Source organism: Chrysochloris asiatica, unplaced genomic scaffold (assembly GCF_000296735.1).
Source record: "Chrysochloris asiatica unplaced genomic scaffold, ChrAsi1.0 scaffold00018, whole genome shotgun sequence".
Classification (NCBI taxonomy): Eukaryota; Metazoa; Chordata; class Mammalia; order Afrosoricida; family Chrysochloridae; genus Chrysochloris; species Chrysochloris asiatica.
Window position 1 is genome coordinate 26,399,232 of NW_006408536.1, and position 15,525 is coordinate 26,414,756.

General features: G+C 46.6%; 1 protein-coding gene across 1 annotated transcript; it reads right to left on the reverse strand.

Annotated features, from left to right (window-relative positions):
• Positions 1-4,695: 4,695 nt before the first annotated feature.
• On the reverse strand, positions 4,696-12,530 carry LOC102815782 (cytochrome c-type heme lyase-like). The gene is made up of 6 exons (XM_006835638.1): positions 12,419-12,530; positions 9,285-9,436; positions 8,019-8,167; positions 7,396-7,515; positions 5,537-5,623; positions 4,696-4,894 (listed from the first exon to the last, which is right to left on the reverse strand). Exons 1-6 carry the CDS (start codon positions 12,528-12,530, stop codon positions 4,696-4,698), a joined length of 819 nt encoding a protein of 272 aa, XP_006835701.1.
• Positions 12,531-15,525: the final 2,995 nt, after the last annotated feature.

The window sequence follows — 15,525 nt, forward strand, 5'->3', positions numbered from 1 at the left end:
TATCGTGGATAAAGCTGAGGGTGAGACTTTCTGATCACACAGAGTTCAGGGCAGGCTGCCTGCCTCCAGGACCCATTGTCCGCACCACCAGGTGCACTGGCTCAAGCCCAGAGAGGTAGAAAAAGAGCCACAGTACCTACCATTCAGGGCCACTGACGAGGTATAGGGACCAGCTTCTCCATCTAGAAGCATGGCTCACTCAGGAAGAGGAGAAACCTGATTAATGACTCAACACAAAATTCTATCACCATTTCAGTCTTTTCAGCAACACTGATGTGATTTACACCCCTCGATTACTACTCACACACGCCTCATCACCACTCTCTGTCTGTCCTCCACAAAGCTGTCAGCTCACTGGTAAGACTGTGCGACCCAGTGTGACACCCACTGTGTGGATGCAAACACTTCATGAACAGTAGCAAGTGAGCTACCAGCATACTAACTTGATTTTCTGAGATCCCTGTTTGAACCCCCACCTCATCTGCTAAAGCTCTCTTGTGCCATAGGCACTTCTAGCTCAAAATAGGGTGACCTGCAGAGACAAAGACTTCATTTCACACCCTAAAGAATACCTAACGTGGAATTTCAAGTTTTGAGATCCCCGCTGTGGGTTAATGCGCCACACTACAAAGCCGTTTGAACTGCCAGGTTGGTGGTTCAAGCTCACCAGCTACTCCTCAGAAACTCTACACAGGGTTGCTATGGGTCGGAACCGACTCAATAACAGTTAACAACAGTCAGAGCAGACGGCCCATCCACACAGTGACACTGAGTAGCCAAACTGAAAACAAAACAAACAAAAACAATCAGCTGCCATCAAAGTTAATTCTGACTCACAGCAACCCTATAGAGGATTCCCACGACAGGAATCTTTACTGGAGGGGCCGGTCTTACTTTCTCCTGCGGATTGGCAGCTGGTGGATTCGAATCACTGACCTCGCAGTGAGCAGCCCAGTGCCTAAATGACAGTAAAAGGGAGTGTAACCGCTGGTGGTTCTGTCAGCAAGTTCCTGGCCTGCTGAGAACAGTAGTTCTGGGAAAGGGGTGACTCCCTGCACATGGCTTCACTTCCAGGGGCCAATTCCGATGCTTTCTTTCTTTCAACAACATTCTACACATATTCGATAGCATGTTATCATGACGACCAGCTTTTTGGGCAAATCCTCCCCCCCAAAAGCTAACAGTCATAATTTTCCTCCAGGTTTGGAAATGTAAGTTATTTACTGATGAGCCAACAGCTATGTCAAGTAGAAGACGGTCGCAATACTGCTATAAAGATTACGTCTGAAGAGACTACTGTCAAGTTATTCTTCAAAGATTTCCAAAACCCAACTTAACAGCACTTAAATCAGATCTACTTTAAAACGCAAGTGTACATCAAAAAATATTGCTAAAAAATTACAGCCACCTTTATTAAACAAAATGATCAAAATGAGGTGGTATTTCTCAACATCTAGGCCTATACACTTCTGAAGGTAGTTTCTCTCTCTGGGTGTTAATGTGCTGGACTGCAAGGTCGGTTTGAATCACAAAGTTGGTGGTTCAAGCTCACCAGTTGCTCCTTGGAAACCGTGAGTTGGAACTGACTCGACAGCACTTAACAACAACCCTTTCCTTGAATAATTCTGCCCTCTTCTATGTATGCCACGTCAAAACAGTTTGGCAGCCTTAAGGGGCTCGAATCATGTTCCTCGGAAATGTTGAGTTTGGGGAACAAAAAGAAATCTGAAGGCGAAGCTCAGGGCTTCCCAAGAGAATTCTAGGACAGTCACTGCTACTCTTGATGAATGAAGAAGTATACTGTCATGTCAAAGTTTCTTGGTGCAACTTGTCTGGACTTTTTCTTACCAGTGTAATTTTCAATCACTATAACCTGAGCTGCCCTCTCTGCCTTGAACTGAACTGGTCCAGGAAAGCCAGTTTTCATTGGATCTTTTTCTGGGGGGGAGATGCCTGAGACTAAGACAAGTTGGTTACTGCAGCCATCCATTGATCACAGAGACATGTATAAATATGTTTTGTTTGGAATAAACCTGCAATGAATGAACTGGAACTCGAGTAGCAACGCTTTGACTTACCCTTGTATATGAGAATTTTGAACCATGTGTTTAAGGTTGCTGGGTTTTTTTAATTCCATGTGACAAAACTGATATCCTACAAGCTAAGCCCTACAACGTTCAATAGACTCCTATGAACCCGGGTGGAGACCAAGTTGGCCAGCAATGTGGCAAGACCTGGGGACTCTTGGGCCCAGAGTCAGTGACATAGTCACAGAGGACTAGAGTGGAGAGTGAAGCGTCCAGCTGATAAGAAAAGAGGGCATACACACAAGAACACCCACACTTGCAGATAATACCCACTTGACCTGGCTTCAATGACTGGATGACCAGAGCTCAACTAGAAGAGGAGGAAAAAAAAGAGTAATCTGATACAATTTGATGAACTTGACCTACACCTATGGATGCAGTAGCTCAAAAGAGGGAACAAATCTCTGTAACAAAAGGATCATCCCCACCCCCTCCATACACAGAGTAGACAGGGATGGACCACTTGGACATTGGCTACCCAAAATGGGGTGGGGTGGGGCCTACAAAGGCAAGAAGTGACTGGCTTACAGGCTTTCAAGAGGGAATTTAGATCCAGAGGGCGTGGAGGAAGGTAGACTCTCCACTGAGTAGTACCCAATGTGTCTAGGCGGGACTGGTGAAATTAAATGTGGATAGGTCTCTTGTGATACAGTAGTAAATAATTGTTATCAGGACTGATTGTGAGGGTTGTAAATGTAAAGGTAGATGTTTTGTAGCAAGGAGGGGAGTGATTAACTTTGCAGTCTAGGAGCGGAGGTCCCTGGGACCATGAAGGGAGAAGAGCGAGAGTGGGACCCTCCCCAGAGAAGCAGTGATCCCTGAGATGGAGGCAGAGACGGTGATGTGGAGAGATGGAGCAGCTGGGGACTTTAGTCCCAGAGAGGGAGAGAGGCTGTGTGCTTATGACCAGGGGGGGTGGGCGGGGAGCGTGGTGGGGGGCAGGCTTGTAGGATATACCCTTTGGTTGGTTGATGATGCATGGAGGGGATTGTAACCATGGCAATGAAACGATATATGATAGGATGAATGTAAAACAAATGTTCTCCCATGTAAACTGTCACATAATTCACAATAAAACATTAAAAACAAAAACTGACACCCCAAAGAAATTACCATCAGATTAATTGGCTCACATACCATCAATCCCATCCACAAATTACAACTACAGTTTTCGGATAAAGGATTTAATATCAACATACACAAAACTAAATCAACAGTGATTTGTAATATGTTACTAGAATTAAGTACTATGTTACTGAATCAAGACTCCTGGTGTGGTGCTATAGGTTGGAGGTTCAAACACACCAGCTGCTTCTCGGAAACCTTTTATAAGTTCGCTATGAGTTGGAACAGACTCCATGGCACTTAACAATGACAACAAGAATTAAGAGCAACCAGCTTATGAATTACTGATCCAAGGAATTTCAATGGGAAATTTAGAGCTTCCTTAAGAGAAATCTGAACTGAGGCGATGCTTTAGTCCCAACATTCTGTATCTTGGGGTGGGGAGGGCACAAAATATTATTCTAGTGAATTTTACCACTCAAATATGATCAAATATGCAATCAGATTTCATACGAATTTAGAGCAGGGAGCACTGGTGACAATGTGACCTGAGCCAGGCTTTCAAGGGTAGAGATTAGGTCGAGCTGGAAGATGGCTTTGGCCAGAAGGAACAAGATTCAGTTAGGATCACGGATCACGTAACAAATGGCAGACCATGAGGGGCTGTTAGCTTGCAGTATTTATGGAGTAGAACAGGAGCTAAAAAAGTGTTCTGGATTTGAAGGCTGGCACTGACAACCTCCTATCTCTTGTACATCTTGTCATTAGGAGTATGTGCTACATGCAATGTTGCAGCATGTAACTTGCTGATGTTATTCTCGGATGTCCAATGTTGTTAGTTTTAAGAGACCGATAAGTTAATAATCACACACACAATAAGATCTTCAACTCTCATCAGAACCAACTTATGGATGGAGTCGTTGGAACAAAATCCCCTCGTGCACTGCCTACATTCTAGAACAAGATCCAGTTTGAAAAGTCCTTTTAGATCAGACCCAAGATTTGCCTCAGTTTTGCTGAGGACAGTTCCAGTGGATACCTTTTGATTATGTCCAGGTGTTACTATGCTCTTGGAGGACTTTAGAAACAGACTCACTTTTTAAAAAGTACAACTACTTCTTAGTGATAATGAACAGTTTTTAGTTCAGGTGTTTAATGAGGTAAGACCTCTGGAGTATCAAATGGGCGTTCAGAGTTTACTTATCAGGTATTCAGGAGAACATGGTAAGGACAAGAAGAGTGTCCTTTATAATTGTTAAGTTCTTTTCAGAGGTCGCTCATATTTTTCTGTATTACATAAATACATACATAACACTGCTGTTAAAAGGGGATACTGGGTAAGCTAGGTGGGCAGAAAATGTAAAAGGACCTGCTGCAAACTACAAGGTAAAATGTGATGCACAAGGGATTAAACAACTGCTCTGTCTGATTACCAACTTGAAGCTCCTACTTCATCATGAATGCAATTCAGTTTGGGGAAAATAGTTTAATAGCTTTCTCAGAAAAAATAGTTTCTATTTTTCCGTCTGAAACAAAACAGTGGTTATGAAGTCCAGCGCCACCAGGCGACCTTCATCCTGTCCCACACCGCAGAGAGGGAATCAAGGGCGGGACGGACGTCCAGGATGGTGAACTGGTAGTCCTTGTTCACCTCACCGCCATCGTAGTAGTCAATAACGTACCTCACCTCTGTACCACAGCGGTTGATGATCCAATCATGCCTGTCAAATGGCAACTCATACCTGCAACGAAAACATGCCAGGGAGGGTTACACTGCTCCACGTGTGCTCAGTTCTGGTTCAAGCTGTAGTAAGATCCAGAAGAACATGTGTGCATGCCTGCCGAGAGTGACACATCACACTGGGGAGATGAGCCTCACTTGGAGCATCACAGTCTAAAGAGCTAAAGAAACGTGGTGCTGAATAAAGGAATGACTTCAGGTTCGATGGCAGCTAGTGTGTGGGCAAAGGAAGCAATCAACAGCACAGAGACCCAGATCAGGGAGGTTAGCTGAGATCTGCAGGCCAGGTGAGAGAAGTAGGTGCATCCCAAGAGATTCATCACGGGAGAAGTAAGCAGTCAGCAAGAAAACGACAATAGCGCAATTCAATCCTACAATAATCAGCTAGGAAGCAACCCACTAAGCCTAAGAAACCTGGCTAATCAATGGGCGAACTTCAGAGAAAGGAAGATGCTGACATCGTGTGGGACTACACAAGGAGGAATACTCTTCAGTTTGGGAGGGTGGTGCTGTACATAGTTTCTGGGGCTTTTGGGGGGCTTCATGGGTTTGGTTGTTCTTTTTCCTTGACACCAGTTTTTTAGATTGTTTACTTTATCCTGATCTGGGGAAGGGACACTAGTATTTTTGTACTGGTACTCACCCCATCCAGGAACGGACTCTTGCCCTTGGTGAATATTCTTTCGCTTTACCCCCAAACCGAATCAATGATGGACCACAAGGACATTCCCTAGAAATCCCCAGAAAAGAAAAGTTAAAATACCTACTTTGAAAACTAGGATGTTCTAATTCCATAATTTGTTGTTGTTGTTAAGTGCTATCAAGTTGGTTCCAACTGACAGCAACCCTGTATAGATTTTCCAAGGCCTGCTGACCTTGTGGTTCAAACCAGTCTTGCAGTCCAGTGCTTTATCCCACACTACACCAGGACTCCTAATTCCTTAGTTGTTGTTGTTGAAAGCCTCATCTTTCTCCCGCAGAACCGCTGGTAATTTCAAACTGATGACCTTGAGATTAGCAGCCCAATTTGTAACCACTAAGTTACCAGAGCTCCTTAATTCCTTAATTGTTGTTGTTAAGTGCCGTCGAATCGGATCCAACCCATAGCGACCCTATACAGGGTTTCTGAGGAGTGACTGGTAAGCCTGAACTGCCGACCTTGCAGTTCAAATGGCTTGGCAGTCTGGCGCATTAACCCACAGCGCTACACCAGGACTCCGTCCTAATTCCTCAGTAGTATATATTATTTCTATATTTCCTTTACAAAAGATCACATTTTCAGAAAAAGGAATGAAGGTACAATTGAAAGAACTACTCCAATTTTTGTTAAGAACATTCCTCTCTATTTCTGTCCCAAGGGGACACTTCCTTCCAAACTTGTGCACTATTCTTTGCAAGTGTCAGGAAATAGGGCCCTGCCACATGGAGCAGGAAGACAGAAGAAACAGAGGCTTTGAACAAAACAGAAGATCACACTTCTCTTTTGAATAGAGTGACTGGGGATGTTTCCGATCAACCTAAAAAAAAGTCTGTCCCCTTCTTTCATTTGAAACCACTGAACAGCATCATGAGCAGAGCAACAGGAAAGTCGAATTTCTAGGAACAGATTGTAATTAGTGTTGGACCATCCTCCTAAAAAATGAAATGATGAAATACAAGCTGAGGCCCTCCCTGTAGCAGGCCCTCCTAGCCCTGCCTTCCTATTGCCCTGTGCAGGAGGGGAAACGGGACATCATGAGGCCGTCTGTCTTATTACTTGTGTCCACTGGTAAGACAGGCATCCATCTTTATGTCTAGTCTCTAGTAAGGACAGGACTTCACACCCAAATCTAGGATTTCCGCTATTCCCCACCTGTGCGAACAGCTCTTTAGCTTCTCTCTCCAGAGGGACACAGTTACATGACATTTAATTCAGGTAGACTTTCTCCTGGGACTATGATACTTTAAACAAGCGGTTTAATTCTGACACACCTCTGGAAAATGACTAGAAAAGGGGCTGAGAGTCACCCTTAAATTTCCTTTGTGCGCATTCCTTGGTTCCAGAGTGGCTCGGAGGAACATGCGTGTTACAGCACATTGTCATATGTAGACACCTGGGATTGCCCCTCATCAGCAAGTGGGAAGGTGACTCCTGACAGTTGCAGGTTACTGATGGGGGGGTAGTGTCACCCACCCCCAGCATCCATTCCGGGTCCACTGCCCAACCGGTAACACCTAGTGAATTTCAGATTCCAAATATTATGAAACAAAACTTAAGAAAGTTATTAGCTGGATGTTAGCCAAGACATAGACGGGGCTTTTGGAGGATTTCTGCCAATGCTGCCAGTTCACCCCAGCCACTTGAGGCCCACAGCACCCATGGGCATCACAAAACGGGGTGGTGGAGATTATCACACAGCATGACACGCCACAGTTATCTACATACAGTGGGAAACTCAGAAAACTGTAAACAGGAAAGCTGCTCAAAGGCACGTTTGCAGGTTCTGACTCGAGCAGACTTACGTGGCGTGAAGGGCTTCCCACTTCAAAATCTCCTTCCAAGCCTGCTCGTTATTCTGGTTGTGAATTCGAATGATGTTATACATATCTTTCTGATTAATATCCTCATTTTTCCACTTCCACCTAGAAAAGTACATTTGTTACCAGTTTACAAATATTACTAAGATCGCCAAAAAATGAATCCATGGATTAATAGGAGTATTTATTACACACAACCCTTTATGAAAGAATGAAGAATGCTCAGTCTATCAGTTTATGTGACTGATCTTCATTGGGAAGATTCACTTATAATTGCAGCGTAGTCTCCAAACCCAAAGTATTAAAGATACACCAGAAATAAGGGTTCTAAGTTCCCCAAAGTCTCTTTCACAGAGCCGCAAACCCAGTTACACCAAGATCCTGCCACTGACCAATGATTGCCCACTTTTTTGAAGCATCTTACATCGTTCGTTTCCTCTTAACCATGACCAGCCTTAGCCTTTAGGTTCTGATGTGTCAGAAAAAGCAGCTGATGAGCAGAAACGGATGCACTAACACGTATTGATTGAACATTTGGGGGATTAAAAATGTTCTTTGACATTTAATTCTTAGATGAGGCTGCTGAGCAAGAAGGTCTGCTCACTCACCCTTTCTTTAACATCGCATTCCAAAACATCTGCTCTGATGGGTACACCCACTTTTTCTCGGAACCTGCTCTCGGGATAGAAGACTCCTCCCTGGCAGTTGACAGAGCAAAGGGCTGGTCTGGGGCCGGCGTCTGATTGGGTGGTGGCATCTACATCAAAGCAGCCAATGGTTGAATGTTAGAAAGAGGAGATTAAAAAAAAAAAAAAAACTAACTACTTTCTGGAAAGCAATGTCCCACACTCGAGGTACAGGCTTCCTAGAGACCAGTGGCATTCAAGGATTGGGCTGGTGTGAAGACTTACAAGTACTGAAGTGCTTTTTCCCTCTGAGTTAAGTTCTCACACATGATAAACAAACACTGCTTACATTTGTCTTTTTGCTTTTGGCAACGGATTCACCAGGATTGCCAGATTCTCTTGATGAGCAGGCCCCAATCCGGTAAAATGATGAGCCCAGAAAACGAATCTCTATGCTCTATGCAGAAGCCACAACCTGTCTTGTCCTCATTCTCCCTGATGGCATTATTGTCGCTGGAAGTCATGTGACACTGCATCACACTGTGACTCCGGTGCACGTGGCGCCCACCTGTGCCTGAAGAAACACCCCATCTTGTAGCGTGCCTACAAGGTTTTCCCAAGACCCAAACCAGCTTGGCTAACTCTAGCTGTACTACTTTTTGAATTTTCCAGGGCTACAGTGTAGTGGTTACGAATCGGGCTGTTAACCTCACGGTCAGCAGTAGCTCAAAACTACCAGCTGTTCCATGGGAGAAAGAGGAGGCTTTCTGCTCCTGTAAAGATTTACAGCCTCAGAAACCCTGCACAGGGTCGCTATGAGTCGGAACCAACTCCACGGCACATAAAACAACAACAACAACCTGATAACTCTAGTCTGACAGAAAAGACTCGTTTGGCACAGTCTCTTTCCAGTAACACTATTCTGGCTTTTAGGAAGCACTTTTCTTCCCTAGACATTCTCTAAAACTAGCCTCTGTAACTCATTCATTTCAGATTTTCACTATGGGAGGACTATCCAAAGTGTTTGTTTTAAAAGGACAAAAGCATCGGCCCTAACAGCCTTCACTCTGCCTTCTTGTTGCTAAGTGCCATCGAGTTGGTTCTGACTCGTTGCGACCCTATATAGGACTTCCGAGGATCAGCTGGTAGGTTTGAACCACCAGCTTTCTGGTTAGCAGTCCAGTGCTGATTCTTCAGCATAAAAGCAGCTGGGCACAGTGGTAAGCAGCAGAGATGAGCAGGCATTACCAGATTAGCAAGATCTAGGTTCTCCTTATTGTCAGACGCCGTGGCCTTCACAGGGCACTCTACATACTCATAGGCCCGCTCCTGGTGGGCAGGCACAGAGTGTGTCCTGCTCTCACACGTGGCATCTGATGGGTTTGTGGGCACTGGACAATCTGAAAGAAATCAAGTATGAAAAGGGGGTCACCTCAAAGGCAAGGCAAATGCCTCTCCCCACACTCACTGCCCCAAAACGTACTGTCAAAGAGCTGATTGCAACTCATAATGACCCTAGAGGACACAGCAGAACTGCCCTTTAGGGTGTAAGACTGTCAGTCAATACCAGGACACACAGCCTCATCTTTCTCCCAAGAAGTGGCTGGTGGGTTTGAACTGCTAAATTTGGCGGCCAGCAAAAACTTAACCCATTCCACCAGCAAGATCCAGCTCTCCTTGTAGGGGCACTAAAGAGCTTCAGTTTTGACCAGTGATGACCAAGAGCTACCAAGAGCTAAGCTACCTACCACCTCTAAGTCCTACAAATATGAAGACATTGTGCAAGCTTCATCTCAGAAAGAGGTCCGGAGACCTATCTTATTGTGCCATGCCCCCACCAAACACAAACACACAGGACACCTCATCAGTGGCAAGAGCTTGTCTGTGTCCTGGTTTGGGTGGAAGTTTGCGAAGCACCTTGGCTTCCTGTCCAACAATTCATAGATGGTGCGTTTCTAACACTTAACATTTTGCAATCCCCTCTCTCCTCCCTTGCTTTGAGAACTGGTACCCAGCTTGCACTGCAACAGTCAGCTGCTGTCAAGGGACCTAGCTAAGGGTCGGGCCACACTGAACCCAGTGTCCCTGACTTGCCACGAGAAGTTGCAGACAAGACCTTGCCCTATCAGGTGCAGGGGACAGGATCAGACACAAAAGGCCACAGCTTCCGGTCCAGTGGGTCTTGTACAGCGTCCTGGGGTGACCCACAAGGAAGCTTTAGAAGAGAAGCCCTAGGCGGGGGCACAACAAAGTCTAGAGCCCTCCCCACCCCCTGGATGTGCTCAGGGATAAGTTCTCACAGACAGGATCCAAAGTAGACTGGGTGACTCCAGGTAACCCGAAGTGAGTCAGAGGAGAACTGTACTCTGGAGGATTGTCAATGGCTGTGTTTTCAGAAGTAGATCACCAAGCCTTTCTTCTGCGGCACCTCTGGGTGGACTCAAACCTCCGATTTTTCCCACATCCATTGTTTGTATCCAAACATAAAAGGCTAATGGCACAGCATCTGAGTGTCACGGTGCCTGGATCTTCTTCTCAGAATGAATGAAACCAGACAGAGCACACAACTCTCTGCCTGGATCCGCCCACCCCCCACTCTGCCAGAGGAGGAGGGCAAGGCTGAGCCTAGGAAGAGCAGCAGCAGGAAGCACCGCCAGCACTCAAGGATCCAGGGCCTGAGGAGCTGCTCTCAGAGCGAGGGGAAGGCAGCTGGGGAGCTACGGCCCAGCGAGAGGGCTGCTCAGGTGAGGGGGAAGGCTGTTTTAGGCAGCGGGAGAAAGGTGAGGCTTTCTGCTCTGGCAAAGATTTATAGCTTTGGAAACCCTACGCAGGGTTGCTATGAGTTGGAACTGACTCATACAACAACATACAACATACAGCAGCACCTTCAATCTCCAGAAAACGCCCCCACCCTTTACTAATGCAAATGAGCCTGACTTAGGGCTTTCCAGGAGCCAAGTGAAATCTACCCGAGGACAGCTCTATAGTGTCCAGGGCCTCGCATGTCTCCTGCTTCTGAATCATTGCATTTGTCCTTGTCCAAGTTTACAGGTCTTTCACAAGCTTTGTCATTTATTCGCTGTGTGACTTGGGAGAAGACCAGTTAGTTAGCCCATACCTCAGTTTGCTTGAGTATAAAACAGGGAGAAAAATCTATCGCACACAATTCTGTGGACGAGTAGGTAAGCAGAGGATTTTGGTCTGTCTTGTACTCTGCTGTTCTCTCAGGGAGGAGCCTGGTGGCTCAGTGATTAAACATTCAATTGCTATCCAAAAGGCCATCAGCTGCTCCACAGAAGACAGCTGTGGCAGTTTGCTCCCCTCAAGCCTTGGAAGCCCTATGGGCGTGTCTACTCTGTCATGTGGGGTGGCTCTGAGTTGGCAAGCACCAATTCAACAGCCATGAGTTTGGTTTGATTTGGTGCTTGGTGTTTGGTTCTCTCAGAGCAAAAAAATCAACCAACGCCAGTGCATCTTTGTTGACGACATGAACAACTATCACGCAAGGACCCACGAGGACTCTGGAAGTGTCTCAGGTTGGCTCTTCATTCCCTTCATGGCTACAAGGAGCCAAAGGCCAGGCGGACTCTAGACATCTGTGTATACCATCTCCAGCAGACATGGGCCAATGAAGAGCCAATGACAACTTTGCCACTTCCCTCTGAATGAACTGTCAGTCTGCCAGGGGCTGCTTTGGTTTCAGAGCAGTGCAGGTGGGAGTAAAGTTTAGGGAGACAGCAACATCTAAACCAGGCCTTCCAGCCTCCGCACTAGTGACATTTGGGGCTGGAGAATTCTGTTAAGGAGTGTCCTGTGCATTGGAGGTTAAGCAGCCTTCTTGACCTACCAGATGCCAGCAATACCATCTCCTCCAGTCCTGTCAACCAAAAATGGTTCCATGTCAAATGCATTCCCGGGGTGGGGAGGCACAATCGTACCCCCAGCTAGTAAACTTTGAGGGTGGGAGTCAATTTATGTCAAGCACTGCCTGAAATATTTGCAGGTACTACCTCAATGAATTTTCACAATAACCCTTTAAAATATTACCAGTTTGCTCCTTTACAGATGGTGGAACAGACGTAACAGAAACAACTTAAGTTATACATCATATTGTTATTGTTAGGTGCCGTCGAGTCTGTTCTAATTCACAGCGATCCTGTATAGGGCTTCCAAGGAACAGCTGGTGGGTTTAAACTGCTGACCTTGTGGTCCGCAGTCCAGTGCTGATCCTACAGTGCCACACCAGGAGTCCAGTTACATACCATACACAGAACAAAATAAGGTCCTAGCTGGCTCCCAGCCCCAGGGGCTTCCCTAGCACACTATCCTGCCTCTGCTTTAAAATCCCTTTGAGAACTTTAATTTCCTAAGCAGTAGATTACCTCCCATCTTTCCTTCATGCATTGGACATCCTGAAGGCGGAGATGCCCTCTGATGGTCTGGAGCATTGGTGGTCTGAACCGCAACAGCAGGAGTGGATACAGACATACCCATAGCTGGAATCGCCGTGCTGACTCCCAACAAATCTAAATACACACACGCCAAAGCAGAGACATGTTACAGCTGATGCCTCCTCGGTCAGACAACACTCTAGTCATGCTAATCCGGCCAACCCTGTTCTTCCCACCTGTCATTCTATCCTTATGGGAACCTAGGGGTAGGATACCCAGTTGGAGGATCCCTTTGAATAGATTCCCCATTTTAGGGTATCATTCTAGTGTGAGACCTATGCCTTACTGTGGGGGAACATTTCTAAGGGTGAGGAGGTCTCTAAGAAAGAGGAAAGACAATTGCACAGGCCTGTGGGGCGGGGCTGCAAAGTGGTGGTCTGGATGGGACAGGGGAGGCCCAGATTCCCAGCTTCAAAGCCTTAGAGAAAGGATCGTGGAAGGGTTAGATGCAGAAAGGGGGTGTCGGGGCAAGGAAAGGACAACGGAGGCCAGGGTGAGGTCACAGTCTCCATCAAACCATTCGCGTGCCGCCCACTTGTTCTAGCCCAGGGACTCTTGTTCCCCCCGGCCGCCGCTCCGCACCTGACACCTCCTCCAGGCTGCTCCGGGCGGCGGGCCCCTGCCTTCAACCGCCAACCAACACCCAAAGCAGCAGCGACCCTTCAATGCCGCCGCCGTCGTCACGGCCACCTTCTCCTCACCGGGTCGCTGCGGTCACCGCAAGCGCCCGTTCGTACAACCGCTTCCTTTTCCGAAGGCGGGACTTCCGGGAACACAGGAGGCAGGGCACTGAATAAAGACGCGAGACTTCCGGTGAGCCTTTCCTCGTGCAGTCTGACGGGAATGTGAGGGCGCGCGTGCGCTCTCTGCCTCCACCCCGTGGCGCTCCTTCAGTCACGCGCTGGGAGAAGCGAGATTGTCTTCTGTTCCAGAAATTTCCCGAGTAAGGCTGTCAGCTGTGGAGGGGTAACTGTTGTTATGGGACATGGAGTTGGTTCCGACTCACAGCGACCCTGCATAGGGTCTCTGAGGCTGTAGATCTCTATGGAAGCAGAAAGCCTCATCTTTCTCCCGCGGAACCGCTGGTAGTTTCAAACTGCTGACCTTGAGGTTAGCAGCCCGATTCATAACCACTAGGCTGCCAGAGCTTCTTTCCGATCCATAGCGATCCCGTGTAGGGTTTCCGTGGAGAAGCTGGCGAGCTTGAACTGCCGACCTTGGCAGTCCAAACGGCTTTGCAGTCTGGTGCATTAGCCCATAGCGCCACAGGTGTACTTAGTCGGTAGGTGTCACAATTACAATATAAACGTGTCCTTTCCCAGAAGTCCATGTACCTCCCATAATTTTGTTTCTCTCCTAAGTCTCTTTTTGTTCCCACGTTCCCCTTTCCCACAGCAATGTTGTTTCCCAGAGGTTCCCGTCCTTCCCACAATTCCCTGTCTCTCTATAGTACTCTGTTCTTTCCCACAACCCTTTGTAGCTCCCACAATTTCTTGTTTTTCACAATTCAGTCAGTGTTCTTTCCCAGAACTCTAACCCTCTCACAGTTCACTGTCTTGCTCATAAGGAGGTGGCTTCAGAACGTGGAGAAATTCCGTTATCTTCTTACTCCCATTTTCCCACGAACTTTCTGAAGCCCCCTCGTATTTCTATCTTCCTTTCTCCTATTCCCTGCCGTCCACAATTCTCAATCTCCCGCACAATTCATTTTTCTCTTTAACAATTCAGTGTCCTTACCCACAATTTCTCGGCCCTCTCATAATTCCTAGTACTACTTCCCACAATTCACTGTTTTCACACAATTCTCGTTTCCTTTCTACAACCCTGTCTCTCCCACAGTTCCATGTATATTCCATAATTCTCTCATGCTTTCAACCCTGTTCTCACAAGTGCTCCATTCTCTTTGTTTCCTGTCTGTTCCACTCTGTTCAGTCCGTCTTACAATTCCCGGTCCCTCTCATGATTCGCCATTTTCTCACACAATTCCTCCTTTCCTTTAGCTACCTGTTCTAACATTTCTCAGAATTTCCTTTCTGTAATACAGTTCCCTCACTTCCCCACAATTCTTCATTTTCTGTCACAATTTCCTGTCTCCCAAATCTTTGTCCTTTCCTACAGTCCCTTGTCTCTCTCTGTTTCTTGTCTGTCCCACAATTCCCTTTCTCTCCCACATTTCTCTGATCTCTCATTATTCTCTGCTTTCCCTCAATTTCTAGTCTTTCCAACAATTTCCTTTCTCCCACAACTCTGCAGTCTCTCTCTCACAGTTCTCTCTACTCTCTAACAATTCTGTTATCAATAATCATTTTTATCCTCTCCCCAAATTCCCTGTCTCTCCTATAAGTCTTTGTTTGCCCTCACAATTTCCACTTTGAGTATTCTATGTTCTCTCACCTCCATTTTGTTCTCCCCCCGCCCCACAATTCTCTGTTTTCATCCGTCAATTCTTCATTCTGTGGAAATAGACAAAGAACATCAAAGTAAGTACAGGCAATGGCTGTTCAAACTTGCAATTGCAAGGGAGTTAGCTAGCAGCACTTGCTTTGGCCAACTCTAAGTCCTACAGTGCCTCTGTACGGATCAACACTAGACTGCTAAGCGCAAGCTCCACCCATCACTCCTAGGAAGCCATATTCAAGGGCCCTATGCGTTGACACCAGGTATGCCCTCAGTGGAGGCTATTGGCATGGGGAAGCTGGAAGGGGCGGGGTGACTCGTCAGGGCATCCCACGTGATTGGCTAGGGGAGCATATTAGGCTTTGTCCGGTTGGTTCTAAATTGGTTGGTTCTAAATTGGAAGCAGGGACAACCATTAATGAAACTGTCAGTTTTTAAGTCCTGGCCATTTTGGACCTTGGTGACTCAGGTGGTTGGACCTCCCAGGCTGGTGCTTACAGGCTGTGGATCAGACTTATATTTTTCTATATGCTTTTCCCAGTCTCTGAATATTTATTTTCAGTTCTGTCCTACAATTTTCCATTGTCTCTCCAAACCCTCTGTCTCTCCTACCCTGTGTCTCCCACCATCCCCTGTTTTCT

What these genes read in the sequence shown, in the direction of transcription:
- LOC102815782 (XM_006835638.1), bottom strand. Translation starts at nt 12,530, where the DNA reads ATGGGTATGTCTGTATCCACTCCTGCTGTTGCGGTTCAGACCACCAAT. An exon ending in AATGCGATGTTAAAGAAAGG is followed by an intron (nt 7,516 to 8,018) that starts GTGAGTGAGCAG and finishes GTACTTTTCTAG; the next exon opens with GTGGAAGTGGAAAAATGAGG. An exon ending in TGGGAAGCCCTTCACGCCAC is followed by an intron (nt 5,624 to 7,395) that starts GTAAGTCTGCTC and finishes GGGGATTTCTAG; the next exon opens with GGAATGTCCTTGTGGTCCAT.